The sequence below is a fragment of the Ambystoma mexicanum genome, chromosome 10 (genome assembly GCF_040938575.1).
Source record: "Ambystoma mexicanum isolate Mex_15411 chromosome 10, UKY_AmexF1_1, whole genome shotgun sequence".
In the NCBI taxonomy this organism is placed as follows: domain Eukaryota; kingdom Metazoa; phylum Chordata; class Amphibia; order Caudata; family Ambystomatidae; genus Ambystoma; species Ambystoma mexicanum.
Window position 1 is genome coordinate 1,556,666,645 of NC_090932.1, and position 16,834 is coordinate 1,556,683,478.

At 44.7% G+C, this 16,834-nt stretch overlaps 1 protein-coding gene across 11 annotated transcripts in view; it reads left to right on the forward strand.

Moving 5' to 3' along the window:
* The window catches only part of DEPDC5 (DEP domain containing 5, GATOR1 subcomplex subunit), a 1,004,325-nt gene that overhangs the window by 573,923 nt on the left and 413,568 nt on the right, over positions 1 to 16,834 (forward strand). For all 11 annotated transcript variants that reach the window (XR_011276224.1, XM_069619835.1, XM_069619836.1 and 8 more), the window contains 2 exons: positions 11,993 to 12,219; positions 12,767 to 12,970. Coding sequence is in view for 10 of the 11 variants with exons in the window: in XM_069619835.1 (XP_069475936.1) it covers positions 11,993 to 12,219; positions 12,767 to 12,970 (431 nt within the window). In the remaining variant the exon portion in view is untranslated. The remainder of the gene's footprint in view (positions 1 to 11,992; positions 12,220 to 12,766; positions 12,971 to 16,834) is intronic.

Sequence of the window (16,834 nt, forward strand, 5' to 3'; positions counted from 1 at the left end):
TGTAGCCCAGACAATCCTTCCTTAGAAAAACAAAACACTAATCCCATACGATGTAAACGTCCCTTAGGAGAAAAAACACCTAGCTTTGGTGGAACCCCAATGCCAATGGACCTGAAGGCCCTGCATCATTAACCTGGTGAAGCACCAGGGGGCTGAGGGGAAAAGGCCAAACCGAAAGGGAGGGACATTGTTAAGTGTGAACCCAACTGTGGACCTGAAGAGGAAACTCCTGATGAGGAGGAAAAAACAGGAACCACATAGCCCTTATCCCTGAGGTCTAACTTTATCATACAATCCGGCCGGAGAAGGGCTCCAATAATAATAACAATAGACCCTTCCATTTGAAGATGTAACAAATAGATGATAGAATTTGCAAGTTAATTATCGGGCAAAACGCTTCTCCCACCCCTCCATGTAGCGGGAGCATAGTTATTGCATTCACAATTGAGAAACTCTGAGGGACGCTGATACCACCGTCCCTGCAAGAAAAATGAGATCACTGACTTCCCCACAATCATATTCTGCTTACCTTACTGAACACTGGGGAAGGAGGCACGGGAAAACTGACAAAGAGAGGAAATACTCAAAATTAACCCTCGTTGACTTACTGCAACCCCCGGGGAATTTGAGGTGAACTCCCTCCAAGAAACTCCCCCCGCCCAGCACAAAAGGCATTACAGGAGATACCCTAGGTCTAGCTGGACCCCATCCGGTACAACGTCAAAGGAGCCAAAAAATTGTGTTCAAGCCCCTCGAGCAGAGGAGTAATTGTGCGCACCTCTTGATGCGCCTTATCGAGGATGGGTAGAGCGCTGGGAGAAAACAGTCAAAGGAGCAGGCTGTATTCCCCTGAGGGGCAAAGATCTTAATGAAAGCAACCTTGACTAATGGCCATAGGGATGAAGTCACATGAGCAAAGGACTTACGCCATTCTGTAACAAATAAAGGCGTTAGTGATGCCGAGCAAGCAAACCGCTCCTAGAGTCCAGCTCCGCAGGACTCGCACATCCACACGCAAAGCCAGTACCAAAGTCTGGGTGATCTGACCCACCACATTCCATAACCTGCCTTGACAATCCTCAAGGCCTTATCTACCTCCTTCGTAGGGGCCTGTCCCCGTTATTTGGGACCAAAAGGATACCATGAAGCGGTCGATTCCTGGAAGAGGGTGACCTTATAAAGAAAAAATTATGAAGAATGTTACACCCCTTTTTTGTGGAGGAAAATGGGAGAACTAAGTTTATCTTGCTCCTTTCTGGAGGCAAAACCCAGACCACTGGGTTATCAAAAGAAAAAATATGAACTGCAGGAAATATTTATCAGATCCAAAAGGGGGACAGACAAGGCCTGTCGGAATTATTCCGACTCGCTTCCCTGACACCTTACTATGGGATGGGGGGGCATGGGGAGAAGAGGAGAGGCGGACGGAGTTGTCCTGCAACCTAACAGGATATGCTAATGTACCTAAAGGGAGCTTGATCTGAAAATAAGAAAAAAACCTAACTGGAACTGCTCTTTTATAGGCCCCTAAGGCGCATAATAGAGAGGAAATAATTAATGACCAAACAGTGTCCATTGAAGACTGACTGCAGTATCAGTCCCTAAATCCCAACTCTCACTTTTATTAGAAGGGGAAAAAATGTTTACCATTGCACTTAATATAACCACAAACCTAGCGGGTAAGGGTTAATATTCCTCAAATGCATCTCAAATTCTCTCTGTAACAGAAGAAACATAGGAAAAAACATACTGCGCAAGCGCACCTTCAAGCGGCTCACCCTAGCAGGGTGTGGCACTCAGCAGCACACGAGTGGGTACGCATGCACTATAATTCAGGCAAAGCCTGAAGCCGAGCAGGCCGGGGTATGCCTATAGCAAGTTGAACCAGCTGTGCCAATATTTTTAGCCAAGTCATAATATTAGAAATACATGTATTACCTTCTTAAAAGACGCTTAATACCCATATCATTTGGTGTGGCTATTGAGAGGATGCGATATGATGACTAGGACCTCTCAGAGGAGGTGTTTGAGGTGCTGTTGGCTGCACGCAGACCATCAACAAGATTGCTGTACGTGTGCAGATGGAGAAGATTCAAGGCGTGGTGCAGGGAACGTGAGATTGACTCTATATCTTGCCCCACCACTGCAGTGATGAATTTCCTTCGGTCACTGGCCTAGTTTCACACATACCCGTCCAGACTGAAACACCCGACGTACCCCAACACCTCTGCCACTAGCATACAACGACCACCACCCGAAAGGAACCTGGTATAGCTGGCCTCACATAGACTCTCTTCCACAACAGCAATCTATCTCTGACCCTCCAGAGCAACCACCCACATGTCTGACTTCTACTGGGCTGCTTAGTCGAGCCTTGCCAGCCACCCAAGACTTAGAATGGCAAACATGCACACACGCATCTAATCTAACCCCCCTAGAATCTCAAACCACATCGACTACAGTCCCCAAGGATACTTGGCGACTTTGTTTTCAAAAGGTCTTCGATGAAGGGTCTTTCTTTACGATCCCAGTTTCACACAAAAAATCGTGAGTCTCCCACCTAAATCGGGAGGGTTGGCATGTATGAAATTAGTTCTCACTTTCCTCATGGCGGCTCTGTTTGAGCCTATGTATTCTAGCCCAGTTTGTTTGCTCACGTTGAAGACAGTCTTTCTAGTGGTAATCACTTCTGCCAGAATTACCAACGAACTGCAGGCTTTGTCGTGCAAGCCTCTATTCATCCACTTTAAGGAGAAGGTATCGGTTCTTGGCCATGGTCGTTTCAGAGTTCCACATCTCCCAGGGCATAAACTTGCCTGTGTTCTACACTCTTCACCATCCTTCCAAAGAAGAGGAGAGGTGGCACAGGTTGGACCCTAAGAGGGCTCTTAGTTTCTATGTCGCAAGGACGGCGGAGTTCAGGAGGGATGACCAGCTGTTTGTAGCTTTTTCCCTTTTAAGCAAGGGTTTGGCTGTTTCTAAGCAGACCATATCTAAGTGGATAACACTCTGTATAGCGGAGTACTACCAACACACAGGGAAAGAGCCCCTGCTGGGCATCAGATCTCACTCCACTAGGGTTGTGACCGCTTCTTCAGAACTCCAGAAGGGCATGCCAGTTAGAGAGATCTGCCCGGTGGCGACATGGTCATCTTTGCACACCTTCACCAAACGCTACTGTTTGGGCATGTCGCTGATGTCCATGGTGCTGATGCTCGCTTTGGAAGAGCGGTTCTACAGAGCTTTCTGATTGAAAGAGAAATTACTTACCGCTAATGCTCTTTCTATGGATTCTTCTCCCACAGATTCCTTATCACCCTCCCATGCAACCTTGCTATAAAAGTGCCTGAATTCCTTGATGAATGACCTTCTCCTGGGAGAAGTGGAGATGAGCTATCTCTTATTAGGCTGATAGGCCTGCATTTTTTGTTTTTATGAGAGTTTTGGTTGTTTTCAGCCGATTCCACAATCTTCCTCCGCACTAGCTGAGCTCAGGGAGAGAAAAGGGTGAGGAACTGAGGTACGGGCCGTTGTGACGTTGTACATGTATGACGACCAAGGACGCGTCCGGAGTCGACAACCGCTGCATTGAGTCAAGATGCATCCATGGCCGGGTCAAGGTGCACTACTCCCCGTGTTGATATGTTTTCCAAGCAGCTGACGCTAGAAAGGATATCTATCTGATGAGGAATCTGCAGGAGAAGAATCCATAGAAAGAACATTACTGTTAAGTAATTTTTCCTTTTCAATCCTGGGTATTCCTCTCCTGACTCTCCAAAGATGCTGGCGAGTCTTTTCTTCATTTAATTCTTCACCCTGGAGCCCCTTTGCTCCAACTTTCATGCAAGGGATCTCCTGTGGGACTTCCTCCACTGGAACTCCAGAAACTGAAACTTGAGTCAAATTCGCAGAAAGGTAAATGTTTCCCACCAAAGGCTGTCCCAAATCTGCACTACTGGTTTCCCAAGGCCTGCCTTAAACTTGCAGGCTTAGATAAGAAAGTGGTTTATATACTGTGAAGAACCTCCAGATGTTGTCACTACGACCCTAGGAGGAACCCCTTTCCGTGAGGCCAGAGGTAAGGCCGCTACCCAAAGTCCCCCTCAGCGGATGGATCTCATGTTGAGGGAAACCCCCTGTGGGGATTACGGACTACCTGGAGAGGACGCAGTATCCCCGCAACCTGACCTTTGCACACCTTCCTACAACCCTAACATCAACCCCTACCCTAACATATCTATATGCTATTGTCACCCTACCATCATGGGAAGCACTGGGACGAGGAAGAGTGTAGGCTGGGAGAATTCCTTGTTTCACTAGAGAGTACTGGGACAAGGAATAATAGGAATTTCCTAAGTGGTGACCCCTTTTGCATCCCTGTGACAAATAAGAACTCCATTGACTCACAAAGGAACAGCAAAGTCAGTACTGTGGCGAGGAGGAAATGCAGAGACATGATCACTGCTGTGAGCCATATTAAGCAGTCTAGTGGTTACCAAACTCCTATTGGTCCAACTTTCGTTGAAACAGAAAAGGGAATCCAGGAAGTATTGTCGAGCCCTCCCTGAAGGAGCCAGGAGTCCAGAGAAGGAAGCACTGGAGAGAGGTGTGATGAATCCTGTGGAATCCTCACAGAAGCCCAGCGTAAAGTCTCCTCCCAGGTGGCCAAGGGAAGGCAGCCGCTGCCTGATCCTAACCCTGGGGGTTGTATTAGCTGGGTGGATTGTAAAGACCGGAGAGGGGTGTCTGTACTCCTGCTCTCTACATGGCAGAGGTGAGGCACAGAGGACCCCAGCCAAGATTCTCTAATATTGGTATTGTGGCGAGCAATCAAGGCCTAACTTCTCAGGAGGTGATGCAGGCTGGTTCTTAAGTACAGTGTAGTCCCCAAGCCCCCACAAAGGAATGTTCACACACTATGTTAATTAAAACACATTATTTATATAAATAAGGTTCAAGGTTATATACACAATCACGATAACACACTTTGTGCTTCAACAATTCTAAAATTGCAAATATATACAGTTCTAGATGGTACCATGATTACTCTGATTCCATTAAAATATATCAACTCTACTCCTAGTTCAAAAAGCATACGAATCAACACAGAAAAACGTTATCAACCATAGACTTAGGAGGAAAAGAAGTTGGTTTGACAATTGGCAGAATACTGGCCCCTACCACTAGGCACAGTACTGTATGAGGATCCCCCCACCTGGGCAACCTGTAAATGAAGATGCACTACAAGTCCAGTCCATGTATTGTCTATTAAAGTCTTGGGAGGCTAGCTCAGGGGCAACGTGCTTGCTTTGGAAGCAAGACGACATGGAGCAACACAGGTTCGATCCCCGAGTCCGCGCTTAGAAACCTCTGGGTATTAAGTGCGTTATTAATAACCAATCAATCATTATCTCCTTCTACAAAAGTTCTACTTCCCCAAAGTACCTGGTTTTGTAGAGTTCTTCAGTGAGTCGTCGACAGGCCCTTCTTGAGCGCACCCCCTTTCAGGCAGGAGCCGCTGGTCGTTGAAATTCAGTGAAGAAAGAGATGAACGTTGTCATGGAGGGAGCAGCTTCGATCTTCGCGGTGCTCACTGACGAAAGCTTGTGAACGTCCTGCGAAGAAGAGGCGTGTGGTGCACCTCGATGACGAGTGTTCGTTGCTGCAAAGAGTAAATGAAGAACTTTGGCCCAGCAAGGGCGTCGGGTCGTCGGCGTCTGCGAACAGCATGTGACCACGGCTGGCTTCAGTAGCTTTGTCGGCGCCTGAGGTTTTCAGGTGGTGGGAAACCCACCGGCGGATTCTCCTCAGTTGTCAGCGGCCTTGACTTTCTCGGGCAGGACGAAAGCGGTCAATGAGGGTGAACAAGGGAGTCCTTGGATCAAATGTTCTTAGGCAAAGGGAGCACTGCGGCTCCGGTCGGTGACGGCGGTCGTCAGCGGTGGACAGCTATCCGGTGCTTCTTTTCGTTCTCCTTGCCGGTCCCCTTCTCCGGTCGGCAGCCTTTCGTAGGTCTGTCTACCATGGAGCTTTGGCAAAGATCAGCTGGTGCACGATCGTCCCTCGTAGCTCGGGAAGAGTTCTCCTAGCAAGGTCCTCTCTTAGATCGGTTCTTGAAGGCACAGCAGCTTTCAGATTAGTGAAGGACAGCAGCAGCAGTTCTTCTTCCAGTGGGCTTCAAAGTTAAGCCTCCGTTTCTACTTCAGCTTCTGAACGATTTCTAGCAGTGAGAGGCCCCCGGATATACTGTTGATCACCCATGCACTGTGCTGGGTCACACTCAGGCAACCAATCACTCAGAAGGGCATTCAGTCAGCCAATCAGGCGCACAGTGCATTCAGGCCATTCTTCTCCATCCAGACACTCACAACACAGAATGTGGATTCAGACAAGCACTCTGCCATTCAGCACTACACACTGCATTCATACCAGTTTTGGGCAGGGCTGTCTCAGTCATTGTGTCAAACACCAGATACTAGACACCCATAACAAAGAATGCGTATTCGTCACACACTCCATTCACTCAGGTCCCACCCCATGGGCGTACCCACAACATACAGTCATTGGGAAGGCTCCAGCCAGTCTGGTCTGGACTTCCCCACAACACCATATATGGAACTTCCACCCAACAGCCAGTCAGGGGGAAGGGACAGAGTCAGGGCTTCCCGGGACTTCGGGAAAAGTAAGGTAACAGGCGATAGAAAGTAAGAGGCCACAGGGGCCATCTTGTTTCCTATCAGGAATTCACTGATTCCAATGACAGGGCCTAGTATCCCAAAATGGAGGACGCTCCGGGCACCTGTCACTTCAGCACGGAGCTGCCACCAGCCCGTTCCCTGCTCTGTGGGCCACACACAGGTGCCCAAAAACATACACTAGGAGTACAGGCTCGTACTCCCACCCATAGGTGCCATAAGGGTATCCTAAGGGTCTGTACCTCAAACCAAATGAAGGAAGAGCTGCAACACCAGGAGTCCCACATGAACTCCTGCGCGGAAAACAAGACAGAACATATATGATAAAGCAATAAAGGACAAGGATTCACAGGCCCTGTCCCTCTGATGCATTTCTAGCATCACATGGATCACCTGGGAGGAGAAGGCCCCAAATGGAATAGGATGGCTCAGCAAGGAGAGACAAGGTATTCATCTTTTTTAGAGGGGGAGATTTCCATGATGCCAGAATACGTAATGGATTGTTGTCAGGGGGATTCCCTTCCCAAAACTACCCAAGTTGACAGAAGTGAAAACACGTATAATAATCTATGATCTATGTAGGTGTCAGAGAATCCGTATCACTACTTTTGATGGTCATGATTCCCCCTTGGATATGCGCTCTAAAACACATAATCAACTATTGATTCCTTTACAAACCTCCCCATAAAACGTATTCCAAATGTCATTTAAACAGAGTGAGGCTTTTAGGGTAAAAAATAACAAGAACATTACGAACGTCAAGTACCATAATGCTCCAGTTACTGGGACGAGGAAGAGGAGCTCAGAGGTGCAGAACTATGATGTGCAGACTAGTGGTTTAATGACCCACACCTGAGTTGGCCTTTTGAATATTTAAGGCCCCTTCAGGTGAGGGCCATTAGAAGGAGAAGTGAACAGCAGCAGTGCGAGAAGCAGACGGAAGGCGCCAGGTCCACTGATGTGATTTCAGCAGAGTGCGGTACTGAGAGAGTCGTAGAAGCTGGGAATTTACCTTGCAGAGGACACGCAGTGGGAAGCGGTACAGTTGCGGGCTATCCTGTGGCAGAGAGAAGCGCTCCCTGCCCAGCGTCTTACTCCGATGGTTGACGTTCACCCGAGCATGCAAGGAAAGTGATAAGCTCCTGTTGCAGTCAGTGCAGGCGTATGACCGGAGCTGTAAAATACCCCAAACCCGACGTGAAAAGAGAAGACGGAAGCGGCAGCTGGTCAAGCAAACGCGCAAAGGAAGACTGGTGAGTTGGCCTTCATTCGGTGACCCTGGGGCGCTCCACACTAGATCGCTGGCTGCGAACGTTTGATTTGAACACTGAAAGAATGAATTAAATTATTTGTGTCCTAATATACACATTGAAGGAAAGCAAGAGGAGAAGAATTGTAACAATCATTGCCAAAGAAAAGAAGAAACCATATTTAACCCAGATTACAACCAGCATTGCCCAAGTAAAGAGGGGGTAATATTGCAACACAATAACACCAGCACTGTCTAAGTCAAAACAAGGCAATTATAAGAAAAAGGGGAAATCGTTTTTCCTAAGGAGAGAAATGTAAATAAGAGACATTCCCAGTACTTACCTGGTGTCGCAGTAGAAAACTAAATATGGCAGGAGAGAAGACATCCTTGTAGAAAGCCTCAAGGGGGAGAGGAACTTAACCTGCAGTGCCAGTGGCAAACATACCAGTGAAACAAACAGCATCAATTTATATTGTATCCTTATGAAAGAAGTACACTGCAGAGTACTTTGTAGTAGTCGTAGGAGTTTTTATCCTGGCAGGAGAGTATACTAGGAAAGGGACTTTTAGTCCTGGCAGTTTAATGGACCTGGAAGAAGACATTGAAGTACTGCTTTGTAATAGAAGTTGGTTGTGAAAAGAAAGTGGAAAATGTACTAATGTGTTTGATGATCTATGGTAAAACCATTCTCACAAAACATTATTGTTCATGAAAAAGAAAGGTGAAAACAGTTGTTTTTCAAAGCAGAATTATAGTCAAATATTAACTCGCAGTGTGAAGATAAGGTTTCTTGATTTACCAAGCAAGGGTTTGTGGAAACTTGCCAGTTATTCTGAAGAATGACAAACCTTGTCTGGCAGTGGGACAATCCAAGTGGCAAGTGAAAAACTCATGCAGTGAAGAAACTTGAGCAAAATGTGGCTGTTGAGAGGAACTTTGTATTGCCTTTGAAACAGAACTGGATTACGGAAACAAACTTTATTGACTGGAACCTTTGAGTTGGAAAATCCTGATTTAATCCTGGGAAAGGGTGAATCTATCCTGGTTACAAGGATATATGGTTATAAAGTTCATATGTGAATCTAACTATTTTTTATTGAGTTTGAACGGCCATATGATACTTGTATGATTTTGTTGTATGTATAAGTGTGAGGGACAGATACCTTTTCATGTTCGTGTTTTTCCTTTAGTCTTAGTTTAATTGGCAGGGAAATCCTCGTTAGGTTGGGGAAATTGAGGCGTTTAACACACCCATATAATTTAATAAAATGGCTACTTGTGAAAAGCCTTTATCCAGTTGTCCGCCTCCCATTTCTGACCCCTCACAGAAGGCAGACCGGGATGCCACAAAGGGAGCACACCACTCTGAGGAGGGTCCGATGTGCAAAGGCCACTCCACGATGGAGGAGGACGCAGCTCCTGGTGCCCCACTGGGACGGCGGCCATGAGGAGCAGGAAGCTTAATCGGTGGAAGGAAATTTCCCTCCTGGAGCGCCACAAGCAACAGGAAATCGCTAACCAGTGAGGAAACACTGAGGCAGGCCAGAAGCATCACAGACGCCCTAAGATCACTGCGGTACATAGACACAGGTACGCAAGTGTGAGGGACGGTAAAAAGAGCCCAAGGCAATGGTGGAAAAAACGGGGACCTGGAGGGAAACCAGAGTCAAATGTCTGGGACCCCAGCCTGAGAATATAAGAAGCTGTGAAAGCATCCAAGTTAATGATCATAGTCTCAGTACCTGGCAGGCTAGTAAACCAGGTGGACTGAATGTGGAAAATAGAAAGCGTGAGTCTGGGACTCACATCCCATAAAGACGATCTAGGCTTCCAGAATAATCATTATAGTCACAGTACCTCGAAGGAGAGTATACCAGGTGGATTGTGCATGCATGTATGGGACCCGCACCCATTGAAGTATCATCACCAATCTTAGTCACAGTACCTGACAACAAAGGGAGTCGGGTTGAATGTGTGTCCAAAAGCAAAGCAGGGGAAAGGAACAGTTTTAAGAACATTGTGATGGTAATACCTGACCAAGTGAAAAACTAGGTTGGTGGTGAAATAGTCTGAAACCAGGGAAGGGAGTTATGTCCCCTCCTTCACCCCCCCCTTCTGTTTTGTGAACCATCTGCGAGAGCCAAGGAAAGGAAGTTATTCTCTTGGCATACTAAAGACCTGGGGAAGGGAAACATTGTGAAGATAAGAGACCTTATTTTCTTTGTGCCTTGGTTTAGAGTCATTCCAAGGAACCCTTAAGACTTTGTTTTTCTCTTCTGCCCTTGACGTAGAACATTTCATTTTGCCCTATGAGTGAAGGTGGAGGTACCACCCAGAAAAGGGGAATCATTCTTCGGAAGCCAGAATATCCCCACTTTAGTTTGATTTCCATTTAAGTGTAACGGAAGGAAATAGGTTTTGGGAACACAACGGTGGGCTATTCCCTTTCAACTGACATTCTGACAATATCCTTAGTATTGGTTAATGCAGGGAAACCCCTCTTAGTAATAGGGTGAGATAGGGTTTTCTCTTTTATTTTTCAATAAAAATCTTTGACCAAAGATATGCCACCTTTGTGTCAGTCTACTACTTGTACACCCTTACAATACTTGTTACTGCATTTTCTTTTCTAGGATATACTTGTGTTGAACTCTAAATAGCTCTAAATGAAACTGTTTACTTACCTGATATAGTGTGACATATTTTCTTTTACTACCTGTCAGTGTAGTGATTTTTCTTTTATAAAGATTATATTTTCATGAAAATATATCATGTTGACATTCTATCATTTTGTATGAATTAAGTGTGTGTACTCTACCTGTTAACCACCCCACTCCACCTCCTGAGAGTAGGCCTGAGCGGCTATGTCACAACTACCACTGGGAGCTGGAGTGAATCACTAGCATTACCTAAGACGGGAAGATACCCAAAGACCCTGACCACAGGAAAATCTTTGAAACAAATTCTAACATAACATTGCCACCTGGGTATAGTGAAATTGGGAGTGTACCCCTAATTATGTACCTTTTTAACTTTTTCTTTGGAATACATCTTTTACTTACCTGTTGGCCTTGCCAAAACGTGCTCAGGGAACCTTTGAGACTTCCTACCCACCTTCCAAGTACTTATTTGCATCTTGAACTTCTTCAAACTCTGGAACATTTACCTGATAGTGAAGGACTGCTTAAGTTAGGAGCCAGCCTCTTAATTCCAAGGAAGGTTGTACGGCATCTATTTTTAATTGCTGTCTTTTTCACTTTGCTTGTTAGTTTTGCTGCATTGCTGTAGGGAATCTAACTGAGATTACTAACCGTGTATGCATGTGTGTATAGGTGTGTTTTCTAGTATGCAGTTTCCCAAGTTTTATCTTCTTAGTGTTTTTAAGGCCTTATAAATAGTATATTGTTATACTTCTGTGTGGATTTGCTTGGCTGTCTTGAACTGTTAGCTGTTCTTGCACACCAGCTCCTAATCTTCTAAATCTGCCTTGCTGCTGGTCAGAATTTGGTTTGACAAAGTGTGAAAGGCCAGTGCTTATCAGTGAGGTTGGCCTCTCAGAGCCTTCACCGAGGGCTGGTTGAGAAAATGCCTCCTATTGGAATGGAAGCAGGATTGAGAAGAGGGTTGTGGTAGGGCAGCATGATGAACCAATGGGATGAGGAGGTACATATATACATGGTACCCTGCAAGTATCAGTTTAAAGAGAATACTTAACATTTGATTTTTGTTTACATTAAACATTTTTACAATAAGAAAAGGCAGCACGCGTAGTATAAAATGAATACATTGGCATGTTACAGAATACATATCATATACAAGTCCAAACATTTTATCCTAACAGATTACAAGCCAATATACAGAAAATGACCAGATTTCATCAAACAGTTTCAACTTTTTTGTACCTCCCCAAAGGACTCTTTCAACAATTGAGATCCTCGCATCTCTTGTGCCATTCTGCTTTAGTCAGAGATTTAGTAAACATCCAGCCATGTGGTACTTTACTTTTTGGCTGTCATGGTAAGCAGGATATGCTTGTATCCCACAGGCCAGTGCGAGAACGTGACCGGGAGAGCAAGACGCGAAAGAGCTCATGTTCCTACGACGTGTCTTGCAGTCCTTCCTTGCAGAGCCGTACCCTGCCTCAGGAGGAGGTGAGGAGCCAGGCCTCTGATGACAGCTCTCTTGGAAAAATCTCCAACATCCTCCTCATCCCACGACCTCATCTGCACCTGTATGAAGCAAGCAGCTCCCTGGGATACACCAGCACGAGAGGTCACAGGGCATGGTTAAAGTTTGGGGGGGGTATGGTGGAGGGGTGGATATCCACAAGTAGTCAATGGTCAGGGGTGGGCTCTGGCTGCATGAATGCGAAAATATGCCAGTGTTTACTGACCGTTGTAGTAGACGGATTTGCCTTTGATTGTTGTTCAAGTTGAGGCTCGGATGTTTGTGGTTGATGGTGTTTTGAGATGTGTGTGGCATTATGGAAAGGCATTGTGTGTGGCAACTTATTTTTTCCAGTGGCTTCTAGATGGCCGATGGTATTTTTGGAAAGCAATTGTGTCTGAGATCGATGTGTCTTGCGGTATGGTTAGTTAATGGAGTATTACTTCATTTCTCAAGGTGTTTAAGGTAGTTCAGTGTCCCAAGACTCCTGAACAGCAATGGTCCCTGGGAGTTCCATATCTGGAAGTATTCTTAGTCGACTACCTGTGATGTTTGGGATGTGCGTGTATTCCAGTATCGTTAGGGACGGATTAAACAGTTTCAAAGTCTCTCTCTACCAGCACTGTGTAACAGCACACTCACTGCCCCTTAGATTTCCTTGAGAGGATGATGGAGTCTCAGCAACGGGACTCCAGTGCTCCGGGCAGATTCCACGTGGGCAGTGCTGAATCAATGCTGCACATACGCCCTGGCATGTATGCACCCCAGAGGGCTCTCATCAACCCCTTTGCTCCATCTCGCATGCCCATGAAGCTGACATCCAACCGGAGGCGCTGGATGCATACCTTTCCTGTGGGTGAGTGTTAAAGGTGTCTGTTCTCTTTCCTTTTCATTATTTTATTTCTCCCTTCTTCATCATTTCTAAACACCTACAGCTTTCTGTGCTTTGTGCCTTTATTCTTTGTTTACTCCCGCTTCTGTTCTTTTTATTGATTCTCATTAATTCGCTCTACCAAGCTTGTTTTCTTCTAGTATCTTCTAATCTGTGCTGTAATTCTCTTACTTCTCAACCTTCATCAATGTTCCTATTTCTACCGTCACCACATTGTCCTGCTACCTTTCTCTTTCCTCCAACATTTCCTCCATATTTCTCTTTTTCCACACACGCTTTCCTGTGCTCCCTTTCGCCCTTCCACCCCTCTTCACATCTTTTCTTCCCCTCTGCCCTCTCCTTGCTATCTTTGCAATGCCTCTTCCATCATTCCCCTGCTATCTTTCATTTTCTAAATTGTTCCTCTAGCTTCCCTTCCACAATTCCCCTATGCATTCATGCCACCCCACCCCACCCTACTGAGGAAGACTTGCAATTTGTTAGATACAAACCTTGCTATTTTTCTTAGGTTTTTACTTTATCAATCCTAAAATGTGCTTTACTCCATTACAAGTTCATGGGCAAATTCATTGCTCCCTCTTTCTGTCTCAGTCTCCCTCTTGAATGATCTAAAATGTTGGCATGTTATGAATATCTTTGTTCTCACCATTCCCCTTCTTTCTTTCTCTCCTTTGCCCTGCACTACTTTCCACTTCCACTCACCCTGTCCCTTTCGTTCGATCTTCCCTTCCACACTTAACCTTTTATTAAATAAGATTTTAATGAAAGATTTATAATGAATAAGGACAAAATGTTAAATTCAACAATTAACACAATTATAGATAATGTCATATCAAATACCAAATAATTCTAAATACATACATAGACTTTGTTAACAGTTTAAAAGTCAAAGTAGAGTGTCAAGGTAACAAGTGTGAAACATTAAATTGATAACATTGAGAGAATTCTTTGCAGTAAGATAATTAGAATTCATTCAAATGATTTCCAAGAAATACATAGTCAATGGAACAAAAGAAACGTAAATTACAGAGAGTCCTTTGAAGAAGCATTAAGGTATTGTGAGAAACCTGATGTCTCACCCGCTATTCCCCGGGGATCTGTCATCCAGGTGGCCTGGACACAGCCATCCCTTTTGGATCCAGTTACTGGGGGTGGACCAGTGCGGGTGGATCACCTGGATGAGGGGTCTTCTGGGAGTGGGACATCAGATGGCGAGACACGGTATCCCCTTCCCTGTAACACCTTTACCCATCCTACCAGGTAGGATACTTGGGGACTCGCCCCCCACCCCCCTTTCCTGACACAAACACTTTCTCACGGACTGCTCATTGTGACAGAAAACAGACTAACATCCGAGCTGTATAACCGGACATGTCCCAGCACAATGGTCAGGCAATTACTGATCATTACACACACCTGACTTTCATCACACTTCCCCACACAGATAAAAAGCGGAGCACGAAAGCACACTCAGAGCAAGGTAAAACACACAAGGAAGCAGCAGTTCCAAGATGGCAGTTTAATGCAACGAGAAAGACGTCAAGACCAGAGAGGGTTACGAGGAGGGAATCGCCCTTGACCTTTTCAGAGAAAGACTTTTACTTTCATGAGCCTTCGAGGATAGGAAACCTAAGAAACCTGCATTGTGTGTCGGGTGTTCCAAGGGCTCTCCCGCTTCGATAGCCAAAGCGGGGAGGAGCATTTGCCACTGTGCTACTGTCCTTGGCTCTTACAATAACACAGGCCCAGTAAAGTCAGCTCAGCCGGTGAGTCGGGGAGACTGATACCAGACCGGTCTGTTAGAACCAAGGTTGCAAGTAGCAATATTATAAGGAAAAATCTGAAGAGAACAGTGTGTGAAGCGTATGTGACGAGCAAAGCGAATATAATTGAACACAGATAAGTGACTGAACTTTTGAAGCCAAGATAGATACCATAAATAAAGTGGTCCGACGCCACGTGGGTACTCATTTGAAGATCTCTGTTAGGTATCTAACTGAGAGGTGTCAAATGTAAAAAAAAATAACAAAATTGTGAAGTCAAAATGGTCCTGCAACGGGTCAAGCTAAACCCTGTGCACATTTGAAAGTCTTCGATAGTTAATGCGGACTGAAATTGGTTCAAACCCGACAGAGGGAGTCTTATTGTGTAAGAGGAAGTATCTGAGCCCGACTGAGGGGGATCCGGGGTGAACCGTGAGTTACCTGAGAGAGAATATTCTCTGAACATTGGAAAAGGGCATCTGAGTCCGGAAGAGGAGGATCCAAAGTAACTATTGTTGTATAAAATGGATATGAGCCTGGCTGAGGGGGATCCAGGGTGAAGAGTGAATCACCTGAATTGAGTACTTGTAAGAGGAAAATAACTTTTAGTTTGGTTTGGTACATCAGGTCCTCTGAATCAAGAGACTTTGATAAGTAAATAGACTTGGGCACAGTAGGCCCTGAAGCTAGTAATTGAACTGTGTCCTCGTGTCGAAGAAGCCAAAGAGTGTGCTACGCTCTAGTGAACCGCCTTGTTCCCATGCTGAAAATGTGGGGAAGGGAGGCCAGCGGCCTGAACATCCTCACATTTTATTTTTGTGAACACTTCTTTCTTTTTCATAAACCCTACCCCACACCATTTGTATTGAGAGATAAGGATTGGCAATCGTTTTTTTTAGTATAGGCCCTTTTATTTTGACGAGACTCCACTAGGACTGCATTATTATTTTTTGATGGTCGTATCTTGCTCCCATCTGTAGATTTAGGATTAGATGGGTGTTGATCATACCCTTGTTGAAGTTCAATAAACACCTTTGAACTGTGGTCACTTGTGTCTGTTTTACTATTTATATTATGCCTTCCTTAAAGTATTCATTAAGAGGATTCAATTTTTGATTGTAATTATGGACATCTTTTAAATTAATGGCACAACCCTTTTCAAACCTATGAACATAACATAAATTATTCCACCAGGCTGCATAGGACAAGCGTTCGAAACATTTCCAGTTGGAAGAAATCAAGTAAATACCAATGGTAATACATAATTGAAATAAATTGGGAGAAGGAATATAAGATAAATCAGAGTAACTGTGTAATCCAACAATTAGGTTGTCAAGATTGAGATGAGCAGTAAAGCAACATTTTATTTGGAATGTTTCCCAAATCTTCCAAAATGCAAATACCAATTTACAATAAAACATGCATTGTTTAAAATCAGCAAAACATTCTTTACAAGACCAGCATGAGTTTAACAAATTAGGAGCAAATCTTGTAATATGTTCTGGGGTAAAATTAGTTCTATTTAAAACAAAATAGGCAGTTTGAGTGAGATTAGCAGCTTTAGAAAATTAAAAGATTTGTAATTAAATGTTTTCTCATGTATTAGATGTGCATCGACCAGCAACATTATTAAACAACCATTGGTGACAAAGTGTTCGGTGTGTGAGAGATTGCAATTGGAGATAAAGAATGTATTGATAACAGTGGCCTTAGTGGACATTTTTACTAGAAGTTTCTTTAATTCTATTTAGGGCGTTAATTGAGAAAGATTTGGCATTGACAGGGAAATAATTTGAGTAATGTCATTGTTAGGGAGAATTCTCAGATATGTGCTAATTCCCTTCACCTTAGAGACCACCCAGCAACTTTGCTGGATTTTGAGGACTTGATTTTTTTACCTGGAAAGAGTGTGAGCCTTTTTTCCCACTCATGTATTTTGATGTGTGTTTTACTCTTGTGTTCTTTGATTATGGAGTTTTAAGATAACTCCATAGGCATCTTTTCATGTGTGTTACACAGCTCTCTCAGTGCAGTGACAAAGGGATGTCTTTTTAGACTTCTCAAA